Source organism: Melozone crissalis, unplaced genomic scaffold (assembly GCF_028551555.1).
Source record: "Melozone crissalis strain CALT ecotype California unplaced genomic scaffold, PUWL_Pcris_2 ptg000132l_1, whole genome shotgun sequence".
NCBI lineage: Eukaryota > Metazoa > Chordata > Aves > Passeriformes > Passerellidae > Melozone > Melozone crissalis.
The window spans coordinates 5,718,570-5,742,911 of record NW_026535905.1 but is presented as its reverse complement, the minus strand read 5'-3'; the positions used below and the strand labels follow the sequence as shown (position 1 = coordinate 5,742,911).

At 37.2% G+C, this 24,342-nt stretch overlaps 1 protein-coding gene across 2 annotated transcripts in view; it reads left to right on the top strand.

Moving 5' to 3' along the window:
- Nucleotides 1–24,342, top strand: part of DNAAF9 (dynein axonemal assembly factor 9) — a 77,593-nt gene that overhangs the window by 6,081 nt on the left and 47,170 nt on the right. For both annotated transcript variants that reach the window (XR_008484120.1, XM_054293303.1), the window contains exons 2-9: nt 4,951–5,030; nt 11,711–11,830; nt 12,605–12,729; nt 16,017–16,113; nt 18,249–18,355; nt 21,715–21,792; nt 22,946–23,044; nt 23,815–23,870. Coding sequence is in view for 1 of the 2 variants with exons in the window: in XM_054293303.1 (XP_054149278.1) it covers nt 4,951–5,030; nt 11,711–11,830; nt 12,605–12,729; nt 16,017–16,113; nt 18,249–18,355; nt 21,715–21,792; nt 22,946–23,044; nt 23,815–23,870 (762 nt within the window). In the remaining variant the exon portion in view is untranslated. The remainder of the gene's footprint in view (nt 1–4,950; nt 5,031–11,710; nt 11,831–12,604; nt 12,730–16,016; nt 16,114–18,248; nt 18,356–21,714; nt 21,793–22,945; nt 23,045–23,814; nt 23,871–24,342) is intronic.

Genomic DNA, 24,342 nt, shown 5'->3' with positions numbered 1-24,342 from the left:
ATATAATATATTATATATTATATATTATATATTATACATTATACATTATGCATTGTATATTATAAATTGCATATATGTTATATATTATACATTATATATTATATATTACATACCATATATTATATATTATATGTTAATTATATATTACACACTTCCATATTATATTATATTATATTATATTATATTATATTATATTATATTATATTATATTCACTTCTAAGCAAACTACACACCCATAATCCCAGTGCTATCAATCAATTTTTGAAGGCTTCTCCACGGCCTCAGATCAAATGGACTATTTTCTTGTGGGTCTGTGAATTTTAAATTTCAGCCCAGAAATTTAAAATTCTCAGCATCCAGGATTCCAACAGGGATCAGTGCTGATGGTGCTGCCTCAGTTCTGGATTACCACGTCAAGAAAAGGCAGCTTGCACTCAGCTTAAATCCAGCCAGCAGCCAGGGGAAAAAGCATTGTGGGAGAAGAAACGAGATGGAAATTCAAGCACCATGTGGCTTTCTTGAGGAAATGGATTTGTTCTTTGTGATTGAGAAAGGCGCAGTTGTTAATATTCCCTTTATTTGCCAACAGACGTGCCTTGCAGCGCCGTGTCTGTTACCAAGCTGTGACAGGCTGCCTGTTGTAAAGCGAGGTGCTTTGCATAATTAGTGTGAAGACGTGAACAGATGAGCACTAATTCTTAGAAGTTAATGATTGTCAATTATCTCCCCCTTTTTTTTCCCTGGATCTAGTCCAAGATTAGTGGAATATCAAGTACCTCGAGGTACAGTTCCTTAATTGGCCCAAGCACACTTTATTGCCAGCTGTCACCCCAAAAGGTGGCTTTGCTTTTTGACCTGCCTCAATCAGCAGTCAGGTCAGCTTGCTGCTGTTTGAAAGCATTATTTTCTTTTTAATTCCTGGGCTGGAGGTTGTTTGGATCCATAAGCTGATCTGACCTGACACATGGCTTGCAGATCGTTAGTGCAGCCAGAAAGGGGGTGAGGAGGCTGACACTGTCCCTTGCAGCACCAGGAGATTTTATCCTGCCTTAAACCCACAGAGAAATCCCAACTTCTGCTCAAAAATGGTGCAAAAATTCCCACAAAAAAAAAAAAAAAAAAAAAAAAAAAAAAAAAGTGGTTCAAGTGGTACAAAAATTCCCACCTTTTTCAACTTCTTACCTGCTCCAGAAGTTGCCTCTTAGATGCATAAATAACTTCCAGCTCTTGTCTTGCCCAAATCTTGTTGGAATCCAGGATTTTGGAGCTTCCTTAGGACCATGTTTCCAAACACACCTATATATTTTTTTTTTTTAGCAGCAGGTTATTTAGTTTTAACTCTGGTTATGTAGGTGGTGGATCCAGAGCCACAACTTCCATGCAGCATCCCAAGGCCCACAGGTTTGTGTGGAGGTTGTTTCTGTTTGAATTTGTGCTGCTGGAGCCAAATGAAAAGGAGTGCTTGTTTTGGAGATGGGAAAAGTCATGGATTTTTGTTCCCAGGACAGTCTTTTTGTTTTTGGCAGATGACTGTTTAATGTGAAATCCAAGAAAATGCCTTTATTTTTCCCCTCTCTGACTTTATACCCAGTTTAGCCCGTATTGTTTAAAAGCATGTTGTAAGAATTCTAATTATTCTCTTCCTATTTCTGAATGGCATCTTTCTTCAGGCACACAAGTCTTCTGTGTTTAGTGTCAGCCTTTGAATATAATGATTTATCCACACTTGAAATGACATTGAAAATTTTTCTGTGAAGGAGCTTTTGCAAAGAATTCTCTCATTCTCTCACTTCCTAAATAAGGCAAGGAAAAATATTCTGCTGAATGTCTGTTTAAAATTAAAAATGAAATATCTTTATTGGACGTAACATCTTACTGTGAAATAGTGAATGTATAATTTGCTCTGTGCAAATTACACATTTCATGTCAGGACACACAGCACTGACATCCAGATTTACCTGGCAGAAATGTTTTAGCAGGTTAATCTGAGATCTTTAAGTGTTTTTAAAGGCTGCACCAAGGTTATAATTTATTTGAAAAATAATGAAAGTAATTTGAGGAGAGTAGAATTGCTAACCTAAAAAGTTAAAAATAAGGAAGGAAATGCCCAACCTGTGAGGATTCTCCTCCCCCAATTCTTCTTCCCTTTTTCTACCCAGCACTTGAACTGGTCAGAAAATACTTTCCCAGAGCTCAAGAAGACAAAAACCTTATTTATTTTGTTTTTCTCTGCTCTGGTCTTCTTGCACAGGCTCATAGCACTACTTCTTTTAAATGATAAATGTGTTTTTTTGGGTCATTCTTGTGTGGAAGCCTTTGAAATTAAAATTTAAATATCTTAGGAATAGCTAACCTTGTTTCATAGGTAATGTTTTTTAATAAAATGGAAGAAGTCTTTCCCCATGAGTTTCCATAATTGGTCTTTATCAAATTGAGTTCTAACAATTTTTCTATAAGTGATCAGTACAGGGAGGGAAAAAATAGTGGGAAAATCAAGATGTGTATTGCTGCTCTGTTTATGATGCATAAGAAGTTCTAAAAATGTTACAGATCCTTAAAAACCTGGTTTTGTCTGGAGAATTAAATTTGCCTTCAGAGCAAAAGAATTGTTGCATCTTGTGTTTTAGGAGCTGAAGGAAAATCTTCTTGTGCCCTCAGCATTTTTCCTGTTGACTGTTTCTTTCCTCACTTGGAGCAGGAGCAGGAACATGCATCCTCTGATATGGAAAATGTTTTATTAAAAATCACTCAGGGAGCTGCTTGCTGTGTCAGTGCTGAAGTCCTTGGACAGGCTTTTTCTCCCAGTCCTTTAATTTGTCCTTCAGATCCTCTCAGAAATCATGGGAACAACTCCTTTGCAGGCAGGTCAAAAAGCATTTTGAGAAGGATTTCACTTATGGACAGCTTTATACAAAAGGTTGCTTTCTTGTTTTTGGTTTTTTTTTTCCACAGAGTCTCCAGCAATCCTGCAGCTGCTCCTCAAATAACTGTGGGCTTGTGTAATTTGTGTTGCTGTTTCCATACCAACAAATGAAATAAGTCCAATTTGTGCCCACAGTGAAGAGTCTGGGGATTTTTTTTTCTGCTCTCTATCTCATGATATGGGAAGTGTAAAAAGATGAGCTCTGGATAGCTTGGAGTGAATCATCTGTCAGCCAGCTGCTCTGGGCTCCTGTTTAATGATGGGATGGAAATTTGCCAGAATAAGATACAAAACCTTAATTTTGTATAGCTGTGAGATGCAGGTTTTGGTGAGGTTTGAAAGAACGAGTAATCAGTAGTTGTTTAAATGTGCAGCATAAAGTTCAGTGTGGATTGTCAACAAACATCTGATTGTACCTGATGAAGTCTTTGCTGTCATCAGTGGCTTTAATTTGTTTCCTTATCTAAGAGTGAATCAAAACATCCATCCATCCATCCATCCATCCATCCATCCATCCATCCATCCATCATCCATCCATCCATCCATCCATCCATCCATCCATCATCCATCCATCCATCCATCCATCCATCCATCCATCCATCCATCCATCATCCATCCATCATCCATCCATCCATCATCCATCCATCCATCCATCCATCATCCATCCATCCATCCATCCATCCATCCATCATCCATCCATCCATCCATCCATGCATCCATCATCCATCCATCCATCCATCCATCCATCCATCCATCCATCCATCCATCCATCCATCATCCATCCATCCAATATAAACTGAAATATTCCAGATAAAAAGAACAATTGAGGGATTCAGAACTGAAACATTTGACCTAAAAAGGGATAAAATTAATCTGGAGACTGCAGTGGCTTTGTGCTTCCCATGGAAGCATCTCCAAATGAAATGTTGCCTGTCCTTTATCACTGATGTTTGAATTTCACTTAGATTTGCCACAATGGAAACCTTTCACGTACATTTCTTTCAGAAAAAGTAGAGCATAATAATTGTGGTATTGCTGAAAAGACCTATTTGCTTTTTTGCTTGGCTAAAGTAATGCTGGAAATAGAAATATTTGACCTTACTTTATTGTTTGTTTGAACTGCTCATAAATTTAGCTCTGTTTGAGTGTTTGTGTGAGAGACATTTGTTTCCTGGAGCTGAACAGCTCATATAAACAAGTCTATAAACAAGAAATCCCATTCAGTAATATCAACAGTGAAATTTCTTGTCTTTTATCTGTATTTAAACTCCCAGAATGTTGCCTGGAAGCACAAATTGTGTTGCTCTCTGTGTGGCTGCTGTAGCTGAAAGATGCATATTGGGCAACTGAATTAAAATTTATGTAATGAACTATTCACTTTGATTATAAAAAATCTGTCTGTTGCAGATGGAATTTTTGCCTGGTTTAAAGATAAATATTGGACAGCTGAATTAAAATTTGTATAATAAATGATTAATTTTTATGGTAAACAATCTCAGCAGTACTTGGCATTGTTTAATTTCTCTTTAAAGTTTGAATTAATGATCTTGGAGGTCTTTTCCAACCATAATGATTCTCCTGCTGGTGCTGGAGGTGCCAAAACTTTTTCCCAAATTTTTTCCCAAACTTTTTCCCAAACTGTTGGGATATTGGTGCATCTGTGGTCCCTTCTGATGTTACTTTATTTTTTCTTTTCTGGTAGGAAAGGGAATTTCTGCTGGCCATGTGAGAGCAAATCTGAGCAGCAATTTTTGCCAGGTTGGAGATTAACAGGGTTGAAGGAATAGTTAAAATTCCTGTCTTCTCTCAGTGCTGTTGACTTCATCTTTTAGTGGGCAAAAATAATCATGAATTGTTTGATTTCAGGTCCATTTCTCAAGGAAAAAAACCCAACAAATTGAAGTGTGTGTCCATTTTACTTTCTGTAACAAAGAAAACAAAGCTGGGTCAGCTCTTCAGAGCCTCCCAGTTTGACATTTCTCACCAGTGACCTTGAGGACAAATTCTGTTTTGTTTTTTTTTTGCAGCTGCAGCCGCCTCCGAAATATTCAGACTATTTTGACACAGAGCAGCAAATCTCAGCCTGATGGAATCCTCTGCATTTTAGGTTAGTGTTACAATTTTTGTTCTCATTATGCTGATAAAGATACCACGAGTTTCAGAAAGTAAAAAATCATCTTGTTGCTGCAAGCCCCAGCATGGTTTCTCAGCTGATGTTACATTCTCTTCTCCCTAAACAATTCTTCATTTTATTTAGTAATTTTGGGCAAAGGATTTTAAACAGTGGCCTAAGAAAGCTGGAAAATGTTAAATGTTAAAAATTCATGTGGTTTCAGTGTTTTATTTCTTCTGGGATTGGGAGAAAAGGGCAGCAGGAAATAAAGGTGCACGTGCAAATGTGCTGTGGGAAAATATCAGGGATTTTGTATTGCTTTAATACCATTGCATTGATTCTTATTTCATATTATATACTCACTGTCAAGATCTTAAAGGAAAAATGCAATTATGATTGAAAACTTGAGTCCTTAGAGAAAAGGACTGAGGAGTAATTGTTTAAATAATATATTGCAGTTAAAGAGAAGAAATCTGATGTAGCCCTAGAGAAGCTCTGTGTAGGAAGTGATTCCACAGTCTGGTTTTTTTGGGTTTTATTCTGTTTTTTAATGATGCAGCTAGAGAACTTAAAGCTCATTTACTGGATCACAGCATAAAATTTATAAATAGATATATAGATGTCACCCTGTTCTTCTGAAGTGCCTCTAAGCCTTCTAATGTTTACAATTTTGTAATGGAATTTCTCAAGCACTTTTCATGTAAATAATGATTGTTTTGCATTCCTTTCTAGAAGAGGAGAGAATTGATGGACTGTTAGTTTGGCCAGTGTGGTTAGAGAGGTAGCAATTTCATCCTCCATGGTCACTTTTGGAATTCTATAAATATCAAGGTCCAGAAATAAATGTACCTTTTTTACCTTAAACATCTCAGCATTTGAGTGTCATTCATTTCGTATTATGACATATATATAATTATAGATATATAAAAATAGATATATATTAAATAGCTGATTTATAATAGATAATAATTTATAAAATTTATAAATATTAGTTTATAGTAGATAACATTCTTTTCTAGTGAGTGTTGACTGTACATGACCCTGCATTCTCTGGGGTAAGAGGTTAAGTCCCTGACTAAGTAGTAACTGTACAGCCAGAAGCTCTGTGAGGTCACTGTGTCAGCCTTGCAGTGAAACTTAATCATACAGGATAAACTCCTTGGGTTCTGCCTTTGCTGCTAATTTAATTCCATAAAACATGTTAACTGATGACTCTGCAGTATTTTTTAATTATTATTAACTCTGAGACTGCAGCAAGTCCCAGGTAAGGAACAGGCACTGAAAACATGGCCCAGCTTTAAGGAAAGCAGAGGAATTGCTGTGTGTAATCCTCAGTGTTGTGTGGAGGATTTAATTCTCTCCAGAAGAACATAACTCTTCATAAATAAGCACTTGTGGTATGGAAATATGGGAGGTGTGTTTTGTTGGGAAATTTGTGCTTTGCCCTGATCTCTCAGCACCCACAATGGGACACTTGTGTGCTCTGTGGCTCCTGTAGCCTGCAGAATTTCTGGCATAACTTCCATGAAACAGGCATGGCAGTGTTGTAAATGCATTAAATCTGTCATCAAACACGAGTTTCTGATGACAAAACCCATGTAGTTTTACATCCTCTTTCTGTGTGCAAAGTGGATTCTCACGACTGAGGTTTTTTACAGGCAGTACATGTTCTGTTTCACTTGGCTGCTTTTCATGGCCTGCAGTTAATGCAGCTCCCTCACCTCAACTTCAGTTTCAAACTGGGCTGGGAGATAAAACCAGAATAAACTTCCACAGCTTTACTTCAAATTCATTAATATTTGTACTGAAATTAAACCCAGAATTAGAGATCCCAGAGAGAGATGAGAACTGACCCGCTGTTGATACAAGTATTTAAATGGAGTTACAGCTGATTTTTAAAAGGAATTCTCTAATCTGATTTTGAAGGGGTTGCATGGTGACATTCCTGCATTCTTAGCTGGGGAGAAAAGGCCTCACAACTGACAGGAAAAAGGAATTTGGAGGTTGGCATGTCAAATGGCTTTAAAACATGTCCTGTCTCAGCTGAGTGTGTTGCTGCTCAAACTGATCTACTTAAATTATTCTGTAAATTATTTTCTATCATAGTGGTGTTTGTTGGTATCTTACATTTCAGCAGAGATTTTCAGCTCCTGGTTCAGTGATTTCTGAGATGTTCTGTGAGCAGGGGATGTCTGTAACTACTGCAGTTGTAGCTGCTCTGATCGTGGATTAAACTGTTTCACCATTCACCTCAGCTAGCTGAATTTTTACAAATATTGATATTTATTTTCTGTTCTCCTCAAAGAGTGTGGGGATAATTTCAAGGCTTTCCAGTATTTATTTTACTTTGGTTCTGTTCACATATTGCTTTTTTGGATTATAAATTATCTAGGTGATTTTTTTAGATTATATATATTATATAAATATATATAAGCTATATAATCGAAATATGTAATATATTATGTATAATTATAATATGATATAAAATATACAATTATATAATACTATAATATATTTTATATATTATAATTATAATTATAATATATATTATTATATATGTATAATTATAATGTTATAATTGAAATACATAATATATAAAATTATATATAAATACATTAGATAAAAAGATATATTAGAATATATAGTATATCTTATTATATATTTAATAAAAATATATGATATATAATTTTATAATTATAATATTAGAATATATAATTATTTTATAATTTTATAATTATATGTTATATATAATAATGATATAATTATGGTATATTATATATGGTATATTATATATTAAGTATAGTATCTGTTTAGATGATATACAATCTAAATACATAATATATAAAGTAGAATATAATATATATAATATATTTATCTAATATATTTATATAATATATATAATTTGTAATCTAAATAAATAATCTAGATTATTTATAATCTACAAAAGCAATATGTGAACAGAACCTAGAAACATAATGTTCACATAATCTTTTTTAGGTTATTTTTTCTCCATTATCTCCATCCCACACAGAGCTCTCCCTGCTGGGATTTCTCCCACATTCTGATGACCTTTAGCCCATCACTCTGATTATTCATCCCATTCCCTTTCCAAACAGAGAATTTTTTAGGGATTATTTTGCAGCAGTTCCAGAATTGTGTTGCTTTTGGGCCAATATCTGAAGGTGATTTGTCCATTCCCTCCGTCCTCTCCCTCCTGCTGTCCCCAGGTGCATTTTGCATCCCTGGGTATCTCACACCCCCTTGATTTTATCCAGCAGACAGATTTCCCCCTGCATTTGGCCAGAATGCTTTTGGGAAAAATGCATATTTTATGATTGGTTCTTTGTAAATATTAAAATGGTTACGTTGGAAAGTTATGTTGTATTAATCTCTTTTAAGTCGTGTGGTAAATAAAGTTTTTAGGCTACAGCATAATATTAAAATAGAAACTGTGTGATGTAAGAGACTTTTTTGTAACTGACCCAAGACATGGAAAAGACAACCAAGAAATTCTTCTCATTGTCCTCTCTGGATGGAGATACAAGAGGATTCCAAGGAAAGAATTAATGTCTACTTATTGGGAAGGCCCAGAGTCTGAGGAACTGAATTGATTTACAAGATGAAGAGGGGAAGTTGATAATAAACAAAAAAATCCTTAATTTGAAAGGAATATTTGCATCATGTATGAGATATATGAATATGCACAGGCTGTTGGTTTTAAGGGTTAATCCTTTGTTAGAGAGCTCTGCTTTTTGGGCCTTAGTGCCCAGGAAGCATCCAGAGATCCACAATTCTTTGCTTTTATTGTCCTTTATTATCCTAACTCTGACTGTCCAAATCTTTATTGCTCTAATTTTTTTAAATTACTATTTTTATAACTATTTTATTACTCTTAAACTTTTACAATTTTAAACCAAATGATTGACTTTTTTCACACTTTCTGCCAATTTAGCAGCCCGAATGGGCTCGTAGAGGAGCAGCTGAGCAGAGCAGGAGCCTCAGGCTGGGGAGCAGAGCAGGAGCCCCGGGCTCAGCCTGACTCAGGGTGTGCTCACAGCCCTGCCCCGGCCTGGGAGCAGGAGGGGGAGTTCCAAACTCCCAGCTCAGCTGGAGACAGGCGTCGGGCTTCCCTAATTAATGGCCTTGCCCATTGTTCTGGGGAGGACTCCTGATATGCTCTTATCTTGGTCATTGTTTCATTTCCTGTTTGTTTTCTGCTAGCTCTATCTGTTCCTTTAACTCCATATGTTGCTGTAGAATTGCGCTAAAGCTTCACTGTGAAAGCTGCTGTCTGGACAGGATACTTGAAAGACCCAAGGAAACCACAAATTCCAAATATTCTGCAGAATTCGTGGTTTTATGTTCAACAAATGCTTTCCCTTTGTAGCTGTCAGTGCTCTGCAAGCAATAATTCACCCATGTCCTCTATTATAAATTTGTCAGCTGTCCCCCTTCAAGATCTTTTGTTTTCTCTTCCCCTCCTTCTGTCATTAACTGAAAAAGCAGAAGTTTGACATTTGGCTTGGAAGATCTTCCCTACTCTAAGCTGCTGTACCCAGATAAAATCTCAAACTCTTCAAGTGATGGTGCCATCAACTTTTTTTTTTTTTTTTTTTTTAAGTGATGGCAGTTTCTCATTTTTCTTCTGGTCATCCAGAAATTAGAATCAGAGAATCATAGAATGGTTTAGATTGAAGAGACCTTAAAGATTATGTAGTTTCAGCTTGGTGCCATGTGCAGGGACACTTTCCACTATCCCAGGGTGCTCCAAGCCCTGTCCAACCTGGCCCTGGGCACTGCCAGGGATCCAGGGGCAGCCACAGCTGCTCTGGGCACCTGTGCCAGGGTTCAGCACCCTCACAGGGAACAATTCCTCCTCAATATCCCATCCATCCCTGCCCTCTGGTATTGGGAACCATTCCCTGTGTCCTGTCCCTCCATCCCTTGTCCCCAGTCCCTCTCCAGCTCTCCTGGAGCCCCTTTAGCACTGAAAGAGACTTTGAGATCTTTCTGGAACCTTTTCCAGCTCTTTCAGTCTGTCTGTGCCAGATTATTGCTCCTCTGAGCCCTCAGAAGGTGCCTGAGTTAGGCAGGTGATCAGTGGAGCAGATTATCCTCAGGAGATTGTGTGTGCTCACTTCCCAAGGCTGCAGCTGATTCCAGGGAGACTGATTCCATTGAAATGGGAGTTCCCTAAAACAATGGGACAGTTTCTTCCTGAAAGAAAGGAGTCTCCAATTGTTTGCAATTAAAATCCCACCTAGACACGAGGGCTTTGCAGCTATATTTGTATTTGTTTGTTAAGTCCCACTGAATTTCAGATTACCTTGGTGTGCCTGCTTTCATGGGGCTGAAAATGTAAATAAAATATAAAAATATAAATATAAATGAATGAGAGGTCCGAAACAGCAGGAGAATGAGGATTCAAAGATTATGGCTGGAAAAAAAAAAACTTTGAGGGCTGAGAAAGCTGGGACAGATGTGAGGCAGCTTTCCACCAAATCTCACCTTGGAATACGTGTGAGCTACCAAAGTTACTGAGCAAACAAAGAGTTTGTTAAGAGTTTTTGAGATGTTCAGTAGCTGGATGCTGACACATCATCTTGTTAGCACTCTAAAGCTGAAGCATAACATGAAAAAGGAGCATAAACAGCAGAACCTGAGGTTTGTTCCAGTTTTTGCCAAGTCCAGGTGACTCTTGGCTGGTTTGGTTTCCAGTGCTGAGGCTCAGATGTTCAGGCCATGTTATTACATTATCAATGCCCTGATCTCTCTTTTAGCAGTGCTAACAAATCCTATTTTGTTGGCAGCCATCCCACTGTATCCTAATGTAACAAATCCAAATTTGTTGGCAAGGATTCCATTGAATTCTAATATAACTTGGTAGGAAAAGTTGCCATTAGAGGAATTTTTTGGCAGTCAGGACTGGTGAGCTCTGTGAAATGTGGATGGCAAGGATGCTGCTTTATGTGCATTTTTATTTATTTGAAAAAACTGGGTTTTTTACAGCAGAATTATGACTGTGGCTGTCATCCAGAGGGATGAAGATTGATGAAAACAGTTTCTGAATCTGTGACCTCATTCCTTTCTTCTTGAATTCATCTTCTATCTCATCGTTCTCCAGATCTTCAGTTGTTTTCATTTAATTTTCCCAAGGACCAGGAAGGGTTTCCTTGGAAGCTTTTTGTGCCCCATATTTTTTGTCAGAACATCTTTTCACAATTTGTCAGAAGCCTGCAGTGGCTCTCTGGTGACTCAGGGATTGCTCTATAACACTGATAAGATAATGTTTAATCATGTATTCTAAAGCAGGAGATTTGGGTCACAGGATTAGTTTGTTAGGAAGCTTCAATCAAGAACATATTAATTAGAATGCATCCTGCATCCAGACAGATGTTTGAATTACTAGAAAAAACCAGAATTTTGAATGCAGAAAACAAGAGATTTAAATTTTTTAAGGAATACTCGTGGATTTGGGTTGAAAGGGGGATGTCAGCATGTGGCAGTGATCTTGCAAAATCTCCTTTTTCCCTACCCTGTTCTCTCAGTGAGTTCAGCTGGGGAGTTGAGTTCATACTCCTGCTTTAAAGTTTAATAAATTGAGGAAGAAAAGAAACTTTTCTGGTGTGCAGTGTGAGGACACATAGCAATTCTCCTGTGGTTTTGCTTTGCAGGGATAGACAGTCGATACAATGAAGGGTGCAGAGAGCTGGCAAATTATCTGCTCTTTGGTTTGTACAACCAGAACAACAATGACTTTGAAAGGACAGGTTTTCCTGAGGAAGTTCTGGATGGTGAGTAATGCTCTCAACATTTTTTACCTGTTCTGGACAGAAGATGAGCAGAAAAAGGGACATAAAAAAAATAAAGGTCATTAATCTCAAGTTGTCTCTATATGCCTGAAAATATCTTCTTAGAAACAATGCTGAAGGACTCATTTTTAAACATCAAAATATAAAACATATGAAATATATCTCAAATGTTGTAAGCTTACACAATTACAGTCCATTAGTTCAGTCACTGTGTGTATGTACATGTGGTTAATATTATTTGATCACACCTCTGCACTTCTAAACTTGAGCTCTTTTTTACTTCACCTCATTAACTCACCTTTGTCATACTGGGAATGTGGCCAATCCCTGTGATCACAGCTTGTTGTTCCTTTATTTGCATGAAACTTTTGGTTGTTGGCTGTGGTGTTGGTAGTTTTGACTTGAAGCAGCTCTGGTGTAACATCAGGCAGGAGCAGCTGGAGTTGAGAATTCTGGAAGTGCTCTGGGAAGGCTCATCCTGAGCCTCTTGGCTGCACAAAGAACAGGCTGATGCAAGTTCTGTGCAAGACTTGGGAATTACCCCCCAGTTGTCTGGAACAGTTACAAGTGCTTGGAACTCTCTGTGGCTGCCAACTGCTCCTTCTGCTGGTTTAAAAAAAATCAGGAATTGCATTCAGATAGCTGAACAATTTTCTTTTTTTAATGAGGTGCATAATGGAAAAAAAAAAAGTTTTCTGTTCAGTTTCTCTTGTGTGTGGAGTCTTGATGCTGGAATATTTGTTGCGCTTGTTGCAGATATAATCATATTAATAAAACCTGACAGTGTTCATCTGTACTGCAACCCTGTGAATTACAATCATCTTTTACCCTACGTGGCACACTGGAGGAACTTACATTTCCACTGTCTGACTGAAAATGAGGTAAGTGAAAAGTGAATGCAGACAAGATTTGCTAATGAACTTGTTAATGAACTGATCCTTAAAGTGAAACTTTAAAAAATATTCTTTCCAGAATCTTTTTTTTTTCTCTTTCTTCCTCAGCAGGGGAGTGATATGTTTGTACATCTGGGTATTAATCATTTGCTAAAGTGTGCAAGAAGAATATGTTGTCAATACTTTTATTTGTTGCAGTGTGAGGACAAATTGCTCCTCTCTCCCACTAATTGCTGTTGTTCTGACCTGAGTCAGTGATCTTTTAATGAGGAAAAAATGTGGGTTGTGAAAAATGCAAAATGTGAATCAGGTGTCATAGTCAGCGCTGAGATTTCCCACATCAAAGCAAAAGCAATGTTTGCATTGGCTGCCAGTAGAATATTAGGAAAAATGGGCTTAGTAAGTCCTTTAAAATCAAGAAACTTCATTATATATTTTAATTTTAACTATTAAATCTGTCTGTTAAGAACTGTTAATCTCACTTTCACTACATCCCATGACTGATGTGACTTTCATCTTGAACTTAAAGTATTCTAGAAAAAGTCCATTTATTGTTGTGAAGTATTTTTAGAGGAGTAAAAAATGAAAATACTCTTTGTCTGGGTGTAGAATGAGGACCTTTTCATTCCAATGGAGACTGGAAATGCTCCTTCCTCATTGAGTTCTGTATAGTTCCTTTTCTAAGTCAGAATTGTTCTGAATTCTGCAGGGAGTGAGTTTGGAGCCTGTTGTGGTGAGTGAAGCCAGTGGAAAAAAGGAGTGGGGAAATCAGGGAGAGAAACTTTTTGTTCTCTTAGTTTCCAGCTTGGAAGTGATGGGACTTACAATAGCCTGATTGTGTTTTTATGTGTCTGTGATGGGGCTTAGAATAGACTGATAGTGTTTTTATAGCTTAGATCACAGAATTGGGAAATAATTCAGATTACAAAGGACCTCTGGAGATCATCTTGTCCAACCTCCTGCTTCAGTGGTGAGATCAGATCAGATTTCTCAAGGTTTTTTTGCAGCTGGGTGTTGAAATCATCCAAGGATGACTGCAGAACCTCTGCTGCATTTTCCCACTGTCCTCCTAGTGAAAAAGTGTTTCCTTTTGTCGAACCTGATTGTTTTAAATGAATACTTTAGTCATGACCACTGTGGAGAGCCTGACTTCACCATCTCAGTAAAATTTTGGTGGGTTTGAGGTGCAGATATTGAGCAAGCCTGGGTCTCTCCTTCTGGGACAAGTGCTGATTTTGGTGACCCTCCACTGATCTTGCTCTGGTTTATAAGTACCTTGTCCATGGATCCCAAAATTTGGTGTGGATACAATTCCAGGAGTGCAGCAGAGAGGGATAATTCTTGTTAGGCTAGAACAGCTGAGCTCCAGGTTAAAACATGCCCCAGCAAAACCTGAAGCCTGGCTTCACAAGGCTTCTTTGTTGCCAAAATCCTTGCTGAAAGGGCAAATCTGATGCTGAGAGAACATTTGCACTTTGGAATCAGGAGCAGAGAGGTTCTTACCACACAGTTGCCAGTGCAGCTGCAATCTCAGCTATTGAATTTTAAGCTTCATCTGCTTATGGGCTTTGATATGATTTATTGTGGTAAAGAACCTTAATCACACAGTTCTGCCTTGAAAAAAATGATGTAACTGGCAAGGTGAACCATGTGCCTTGTTCTTTGTGGGAATGAGGGGAAAGGTTTGGTTTTGGAAGCTGAAAATACAGTTTTACTTCATTGCTGTTTGGTGTGAGTGAGCTGAGCACTTCCAGTCACATTTCCAATGTGTAAGAATTGCCAGTTTCCTAGATTACTGCTGGAAGTCAAACAAAACCTTGCTGTGTCAGGCTTTAAGTGCATCCTGTTTATAGGAGAATTGCCTGCAGTGGCTTTTAATCACTCATTTTAGTGATAGAAATAACTTGATAAAAATGGAACCAAAAAAGCACAAGAATTTTAGAAATAAATAAAGCAGTGATGTACCTGGGTCTGACAAAACACAGAGCTTCTCCTTCCTTTTTTCCATCTAGCTTGCTTTAACTAGACCACAGGAATTTAAGAGAATAACCTAATTATTGGGGAAAAAATCCCGTATTACTAAAAAAAAAAGCCCATGTTCAAAGTGACCAAATAGGATAAAATACAGAAATTTGCTGTAGTAAATTTTGGGGTGTCACAGTTGAACTGGCTGCAGGAGCAGATTGTGAGCAAGCCTTTAGCACCCTGCCAAAACCCAAGTTCTTGTTCCAATGGCATTTTTAAGTCTTGAGAAACTGGCGTTTGTTTGGGGCTTGGCTTTGAGCTGCAGCTTTGATCTGACTTCATGGATTGAAGGAGGAGCACACCACAGAGGAGCTGGGGCTGCAGCTTAAATTCAGGCTTGGCTTAAAAGAACTTGTCCTTAAAAGAAATGTGTTGGGTGTACCCTGAAGCTCACAAGAGGTTCATAATCATGTTATTTGCCTTGATAAGAGGCTCAGAGCACTGCACATAAAAATAAAATAAAATAAAATAAAATAACATAGGCAAAACACCTCTGCCTTCTGATCTTGCTCCAGAAAACAAGTGGCTCTTGAAGAAACCAGCAGGGCTAAACCTGTTGGTTCCAGACTTGCTGCTAAACTGCTTTTCAGCTCAAAGTCTGTGTGTTTGCAGCTTTGTGCTCTGTTAGAAAAATGACTTCAGTGTGATTTGTCTCTTCACTCTGGTTTTTATGCTTTTCTGAATATATTTGCTCTTCAGTCTGCTCAAGCCTTCAGACAGTGTCCATGAGGGGTTTTTCCTCTTCCTGCCTCCTTTTCCTGCAATTCACCTCTCCCTCAGACCTAAACTGGTTCTCTTTGCTAATCTGTGACCTGGGTCTTATTCTATCATTGATTTTCCTTGCTCAGTGTTGTTTAGCTGGTAATACAATACCTTATTTTCATTTTTTCCCCTCAGTGGCACGTTTTTGTGGCACATCAGTTGGTATCCTCACAATTACTTTTATCTTTCAAATCTGGATGTTGAAAGACTTGACTGAAAGCTGGAAATAAGCTCTATAATTATGCCTTCATATGTCATGATTAAAAATCTTGCTTTTAAGTTTGACTTTTTTTCAATTTTCCATTGGCTTGAGTCCATCCCTGCCATGATGGGATTTCCAAAATCCCAAAGCACCTCCCAAAAATGGGTGCTTGAGCTTCAGGAGGCTGTAGGTGATATTTTAATGCTTTTTATGCTGCATCTTCTCTTTCCTAACAATCAAATCAGGGCATGCCTAATCCAATTTGATTTGAAATTGCTTCTTTCAGTATGAAGATGAAGAAGCTGCAGAGGAATTCAAGATTTCCAGCTTTGTGGACATGGTCAGGGATTGCAGCCGCATTGGGATCCCCTACAGCTGCCAAGGTAGGGTGGGTGATGCTCAGAATTGTTGGTTTTTGGGTTTTTTTTTGGCCTATTTTTTGTTTTTTGGGGTTTGTCTTTTGTTAAGGTTGAGATTGAGGGTATTTGAGATGGTATTTCACGTTCAAACTTAGATTTTTAAAAAAAAATTATGTTACAGTTTCGTAAGTAGTGAGTTCTGTAGTATTTTACTAATAAGGTATAAAAGGCTAACTCTCTTACTTTACAAGGTCTTTCAAGGTTAAACTATCTAATTAAGAAATTATATTTGAATTATTTTTATTTTTAACTCAATAACTCATTTTTTGTGTTCTGCAATGTGGATTTTTTGTCTAATTACAAAATATTGCTGAAACTTATGAAGAAGGTGAGGAAGAACAGCTGGCTACTACTTTAAAACTTGTATCTTAGCTTAATATATTATTATATTTTAAAACTTTAAGTTTTCTACTTAAAGTTATACTTATATACTTAAACTTTGTGATATCACACGCTCAAATTACACACTTGTAATTACACACTTCATATTTATTATTATATTTTAAACTTTAAACTCTATGTTTTCTACTTTGTGATATTATTCACTCTTATTCAAATTGCACACTTATAATCTTAGTGCTGTTAATCAATTTTGGAAGCCTTCTCTACAGCCTTAGGTTAAATATAGGATTCTCTTGTGGGTCTGTGCTTTTCAAAACAAAAAGTTTAAAATTCTCAGCATCTACAGTTCCAACACAGAGTGTGCAAGTGTTTTTGCACCCTGCAGCTTCAGGGAATGAAGATTTCCTTGCTTTAGGAGACAAATAAGGATTAGTAAGTCTTTAGTTTCCTTTTAGCATCTTTTCCCTGAAGAGTTGAATTTCTTTCTGAGAGCTGGAAGCCCTCAGAGTTCATTTGGGGAGCAAATTCCCCCAGTGTGAGGCAGAGAAATGATTTGCATTCAGAGCAGTGTCTTGAGCTGCTACAGAACTTCTCTGTTCCCATGGGAGCTCCAGATAAATCCTTCTTTATGGAAGGGGAGAATAAACATTTCTTTATGCAAGCTTCCTTTTTTAGAACTGAAAAAAACTGCCCTGCAAAGCTTCCTGTTGGGATCTGGAGCCAGCCTTGAGCCTCAGCACTGTAATCTTGCATTCTTTTTTTATTCCTAATTCTTTATTGCTTCCCTTAGGGAAGGCTGATATGCTCTGACTGCCTGTAAAGTCATTAATGGAAGTGCCAGGAGGAAATTTTAATTTCCCTCAACTTAAAATTCTGATTAAATAGGGATGAAGAAGAAATTCCTTCCTGTGAGGGTGGTGAGACCCTGACACAGGGTGCCCAGAGAAGCTGTGGCTGCCCCTGGATCCCTGGAATTGGGTCCAGGGATCAGGATCAAGCCCCATCCAACCAAGGTCAGGTTGTGTCACTATAGGACACTGAAGAACACAAGCACACACTGCTGCTCTCAAGGTGAAGAAAAAGGGGAAGTTTATTTTCTGACTCCAACATTTATGGTTTTCCAAAAGTGCTAGTGGGTTGGAAGGTGACAGTGCCACCTCTCCAATGACACTGCACAAACCAACAGTCCATCAAATTTCTCTTCCTCTACAAAAGAATGCAAAACAATGAGTTATTTACAGAAAGTGTATGAGAAAGTTTGTTACAAGAGTGTAAACATCAGAAAGCTTAAAAAAATCTTAGAAAATCAGGGTGACAAAAAATCAGGCTTGGAGCACCCTGGGACAGTGGAAAGTGTCCCTGCCCATGGTAGGGGGGCAATGGGATGAATTTTAAGGATCTTTCCCATCCAAACCATTCTGGGATTCTGTGATGTTGTGTTTCAGTATTTCCTTAACACCCAGCATTTGATGAACTGGAGTAAGCAAAGCTCCCTGTTTATTATCTTGAATTTTAATTGTTAATCAGCTTGTAATGAAATTTGCCGAGAGATGTGGAATATCCTGAAAAAAAGAGAAAAATTTAAGGTGTAGAGGAGCTTCTAAAATTGCCGTCTGCACAAAAAATACTTTTCGCTTCAAGATTTTCAGCTGTACAAAAATGGGATTTTTCTACAACTGAATCTGTGAATCCCAAGGACTCAGGGAGAGCTGAAATGCCAGGATTTGTGAGGGAATGTTGCTGTGCTTGCCTTGCAGGCCACCTGCAGATATTTGACATGTTCATCGTGGAGAAGTGGCCGATCGTGCAGGCCTTCGCGCTCGAGGGGATCGGGGGCGACGGCTTCTTCACCATGAAATATGAAGTGAGTCCTTCCCTTGGTCACCTCCTTCCTGAGGCACAGCTTACTCATGAGATTGTCTTGTTTGCAGAGCACTTTTGGGGATGATCTAGTCCTGACTCACTGCTCAAGCGAGCTGCTAAATTGGATGGAGGTTTTTGTGATCTTGTAAAACTGTGGCAGGATGGGGAGCCTGTGCTGTGGCTGGGGTTCTGTTCTGGGTTACACAGCACTTTTTCCTGGATAAACCATTATTTGAACATTCTCCCCAGGCCTCTGCTGGGATTTAGAACTCCTTTTTGCTTTCCTTTTTTTTTGCTTTCCTTTTTTTGCTTTCCTTTTCTCTTACCTTTTTAACTTGCCTTTTTCCCTTGCCTTTTCCCTTTCCTCTTTCCTTTCCTCTTTCCCTTTTCCATTCCTTTTTCCTTTTCCCCTTTCCTTTCCCCCTTTCCCTTTCCCCCTTTCCCTTTCCCCTTTCCCCTTTCCCCTTTCCCCTTTCCCCTTTCTCTTTCCCCTTCCCCTTTCCTTTTCCCCGTTCCCTTTTCCTTTCCCCTTTCATTTCCCTTCTCCTTTTTCCTTTTCCCCTTTCATTTCCCTTCTCCTTTTTTCCTTTTCCCCTTTCATTTTCCTTTCCTTTCCCTTCCTTCTAGAGCCACCTCTACCTATAACCAATTTTTTTACCCCTAGATGGATTTTTTTACCCCTAATTTTTTAGATGGGTTCTAGATTTTCAAGAGCAGAGCAGGAGGAGCTGGTTAGTGACAAACACCTTGAGATGAGCTCAGAAAATAAGAAAAGACTATTCTTGGGTCCCTGGTTTTGACTGAAGAGATGCACCCCCTTCTCTCCCTGACATTTTATATTCCTGGGTCATCATACCCTGCTCAATAGGGCAACAATCACGATTTAATTGCTCCTATATTTAATAATGATTTAACTCTGAGCAACTTATGTCCTTGATTTGCCCATTTATTAATTATGCTCTGAACAGCATTTTCAGATGACAGCTTTGCATTTCTATGCTTGTTTGAAGCTTCTTTGCTTTCATTTTTTGAATCTCTGCCACAGCAATGCAGATGTCCCATTTTCTTATCACTCCTCCTTTTTTACAGCCACAATGGGCTTTTGTCTGACTCCTGATAGCTGGAAAACCTCCAGAGAATGAATAGTTCCATTTTTAAAGTCTCATCATATCTATAATTGTACATGCTGGCTCAGAAATATTCTCTGTGAGTTCCTGTGCCTTTCTGAGCCCTCTTTCCACTGGGTGAAAGATTTTAAGCTTTCTTCAGGTTTTTTTTCAGGTTTTATTTAATTCCATCACTGGTACTGTAACACCTTGTGGTATGAACCTGCCCAAAGCATTAAACACAGAGTGCAAACAGCTGAGATCTTTGGGGAGGGCAATCAATGACCCTTCTTGATGCATAAAATAAGTTAATGAAAATTTCACTGGCAATTCAGGAGCTGTTTGCATCTTTAAATGTCCTTTAATTACCCCAGTTCATTTCACAAATCTGTAGAGGCTCTGAAAAAAAATGTTCAGACAGGGTGGCACAGACAGAACCTCTCCTGTGTGATCCAAGGAGCTGATCCTGTCCTCAAGCACTCCTGGAGTGCTTCAAAAGGAGCAGGCAAAATTCCTGGACTCCTTTTTTGAGAGCAGTGATGTTGGCTCTGGCAGTCCAGGCAGCTCCAGCTGGAGTTCTTGTTTGCTTCCTCCTTGAAATCATGAGGGGATTTCAAATGGGAAGTGACATTCTTAACTTTGTGCATATTTGTGTGGTTCTGTGTCACTGAGGGGGGAGGAAACCAAGCTGGAAGTGCATTTGGGATCACTATAAATCATCTAGAAATTAATTCTTCTGCCATTATTAAAAGAGGAGGTTTTTGGTGCATTTTTAGCTCAGGCTTTCCCTCTGAGATTTTTCCTCTTCTATGTGTTCTCTAAGATTGGAATACAATTGAAGGATGATAATTCAGGATTTTTTCCCAGCCTTTTAAAGCAGTTCCTCTTTTACTGGAGAAATCAGAGTTGTTCATGAGCTGTAATTTAGAAAATTTCCTGTATTTATAAGAATGGAATTGGAAGTGAAGTCTGTGAAATCATTATTACATGAATACCTGTAAAGCAGAGGGTTAAGAAAATTCCGGCCAGTGTTGCATTTTTAACTGGGTGGGTGATGGGGAGTAAATGCAGAATTATTCAGATACAAATGTCCCTTAAGAATATATTTTTAAATATTGTTCCCCATATGCATCTCTCATATGCATCATCTGTAATTTAGAAAATTTCCTGTATTTATAGGAATGGAATGGAAATGAGGTCTGGGAAATCATTATTGCATGAGTACCTGGAATAACTGTAAAGAAAACTGGTTAAGAAAATTCCAGCCAATGTTGCATTTTTAACTGAGTGGGTGATGGGGAAATGCAGAATTATTCAGATGCAAATGTCCCTTAAGAATATATTTTTAAATATTGTTCCCCATATGCATCTCTCATATGCATCATCTGTAATTTAGAAAATTTCCTGTATTTATAGGAATGGAATGGAAGGGGAAATCATTATTGCATGAGTACCTGGAATAACTGTAAAGAAAACTGATTAATAAAATTCCAGCCAGTGTTGCATTTTTAACTGAGTGGGTGATTCTGCATTTTGTAAATGCAGAATCATTCAGATACAAGTGTCCCTTTTAGAATTTAATTTTAAATATTGTTCTCCACATGCATTATCTGTAATTTAGAAAATTTCCTGTATTTATAGGAACGGAATGGAAGGGGAACTTATTATTGCATGAATACCTGGAATAACTGTAAAGAAAACAGGTTAAGAAAATTCCAGCCAGTGTTGCATTTTTAACTGAGTGGGTGATGGGGAAATGCAGAATTATTCAGATACAAATGTCCCTTAAGAATATATTTTTAAATATTGCTCTCCATGAGCATCATCCTGCTACTTGGAAGAAAGTTAAACTGTCTGAGCCTAAATTTACATCAGCTTGGAGCAAGTTTTGGCTGATGTTCAGGATGACTAAACTTGGAGTTGGCTCTTGGCTGTCTGAACTCAGAAAACTCATCTTGCCCTTTTGCCTGCACCAGCTCATGCAGTTCTTTGCTATGAAATTGAAAAACATTGTGAAATGATTTGTTTGGAGGATGCAGAGAAAGCTTTGCACAGAGTTCAGACTCTCGCTGGTTCAGGTCTTTTGTAACAGAGTGGAAATATTTGTGAAATCAGAGTGGAATTATCTGTGAAATCAGAGTTAAGGAGCACTGTTAGACAGGGCACTGTTCTCCAATTTTGGCTCAGCTTAAACCTGGGTCTGTGGCCTTCTTTGTGGTGTTTTTCACAGAAATGTGTTTAAAATCTCTTTCAGTTAATGGATGTCAGTGCTGATTTATGGAAAACCTACAGCAAAATGGATCCTGTGTCCTTGGAGGATTTGCTTTTTGAGGTAATGCAGGTGAAATGTTCTGCCTCAGCTGCTGCTTGGTGTAACCACAGAGTAAAAGTTTGATTTTGTTTGGTTTTAATTAAATTTATGGTCTTGATTTGGCTCTGCCTGCTGTTGCTTGATTTATTCCTTAAATCTACCACAAACTCTGCAAAACACTAAAATAACTTGTCTTGCTTTCCTTGAATTTATTGTCTGAAAACCTTCTAAAAATTTCCCTTCATGTCATTAAACCATATACAAAATACATAAAGTTGCTGTGCTTTTGTGTGTTAAGGGTTAAAAAAAATCCCCTTTAACACACAACCTTCTTCCAGGAGAAAAAAAAAGCATTTTTCAAATGTTTTGTAGCTGCTTTAAGTGGGGAACAGTGACACTCAGTGGCTGCTCTGGTGCTTTGGGAAATACAAACTGAGGGAAGGGATTTCCACATTTATGCCATGCTCTGATCTCAGTGCTAGAGGAGAAAGCATTGTATAAATATTAGTATTTGTAATTATAATTTATATTTATAATTTATTTATATTAAAATTTAGATTTATTATAATTTATTATAATTACTATAATTATTAAAATTTATTTATATCTATAATTTATTAAATTAGTATTTATGATTTCATAGTATATATAATTTCATAATTCTTGGTATATATTAATTTTTGATCTGTTTCTAGCTTGATAGCAATTTAATATGTACAAAATTTAGCAGTAATTATCCTTCATTAATAAAATATTGGTAGTTCACACCATTTTGGTTGCTCAATCAACTGCTGTAATGAAAATTAAAGTATCATAGAATTTTTACAAGGCTTTCAGTTTAAGTAATCACTCTCTGATATTTCACTTCCCCTCTCTGTGTGGAAGTGAGATTAATGTTTGAGACTTGTCCTACACTCTGAGCAGACCTATGTATTATAATTTGATGTTTTCAACCTGAAAATTGTTGCTAAATTGACTTAAATTTTCTGAAAACAATAAACGTAAACCGCACACCCACAAAAAGACACCCTAAAATCCAGCAGAATGTCCTTATCTTCTAAAATATAGTTATTTTCTTGAGCTTATTGTTTCATTGGGCAGTGAAATATTCCAGTGAAATATTCCACCTTTGCCTTCATTTCTCTTGAAGTAATGTCAAATATTTTCCTTGTAGGATCTAAAGATTTTTGAACACCAGTGGACCAACTTTTTTGCTAATTTTGACACTGAAATTCCCTTCATTCTGGAACTCTCAGAATCTCAGGCTGGGGAGGTAAGTCTGCTTCAGCAATCCTCCAGTATCCATGCAGAAAGAATAATTATTCAGCATGAATTTGGGTTTTTTTTTCCCTATCCCATCTCACTTTTCATGTTTGAGGGTTAAAACCACATAATTTGAATTTTTTAAAGTCACCACCCACCTGAAAAATCCATGGTATGAGGGCTTAGGACTGCAGGGGTAATTCAGTCAAGTGTTTGCTCACTGATAATTCAATTTCCACCTGCACTGGAGATATTTGTAGGTAGATTTAACTTGCTTTGGATGGAATCTGGTTTGTGCAGGACTTAACAAGTTGAATTTGCTCATCTCAAATCTCAAACAAAACTGAGGGGGTGACGCAGAGCATGGGAGAAAACAGCACAGCATTTCTGGGGGGGGCTGTTACTTTTTTGATGCATTTTGTTGCTTTTTGTGGATGCATTTTGTTGCTTTTTTGATACATTTTGAAGCCTTTTGATACATTTTGAAGCATTTTGATGTTATTTGAAGCATTTTGTTGTTTCATCTGGGATGGTAGAAGGTGTGGCAGAGCGTTGGAGCTAAATGGGCTTTAAGGTCCCTCTCAACCTAAATTATTTAATGATTTAATGAAATGAGAGATTTAGTGGTGTTTGTGTTTATTTGTGGAGGTTGGAAGCATTTTCTGAGGGTTCAGGAGTTTTCTCTGAGAAAGCTGATTCAGGTTTAATTAACAAGAGAATATTTCACACTTCTGTCCATGTACTTCTTCATAATTTTTATTCATTTTCAATTCTTCCCAGCCCTTCAGAAGTTATTTCAGCCATGGCATGATCTCAAGCCATATAACAGATAACAGGTAATTATTACTTACTACTACTACTACTACTACTACTACTACTACTACTACTATTATTATTATTATTATTATTAATTACTCCTCATTATCATTATATTAATATATTATATACTATATACTATATACTACATACTACATACTACACACTATATAATATATAATATATAATACATAATATATAATATATAATATATAATATATAATATATATTATATAATATACAATATATAATATATATTATATAATATATAATATATAATATATTAAATATAATATAATATATAATATATAATGATGATGATATATGATAATGATATATATTATATATTATATATTATATGTTATATATATATGTTATATATTATATATTATATGTTATATAGTATATGTTATATGTTATAATATTATATTAATTATTATTACTCATTATTATTATTACTAATTACAGTAGTGATCTGGTGTACTACTACCT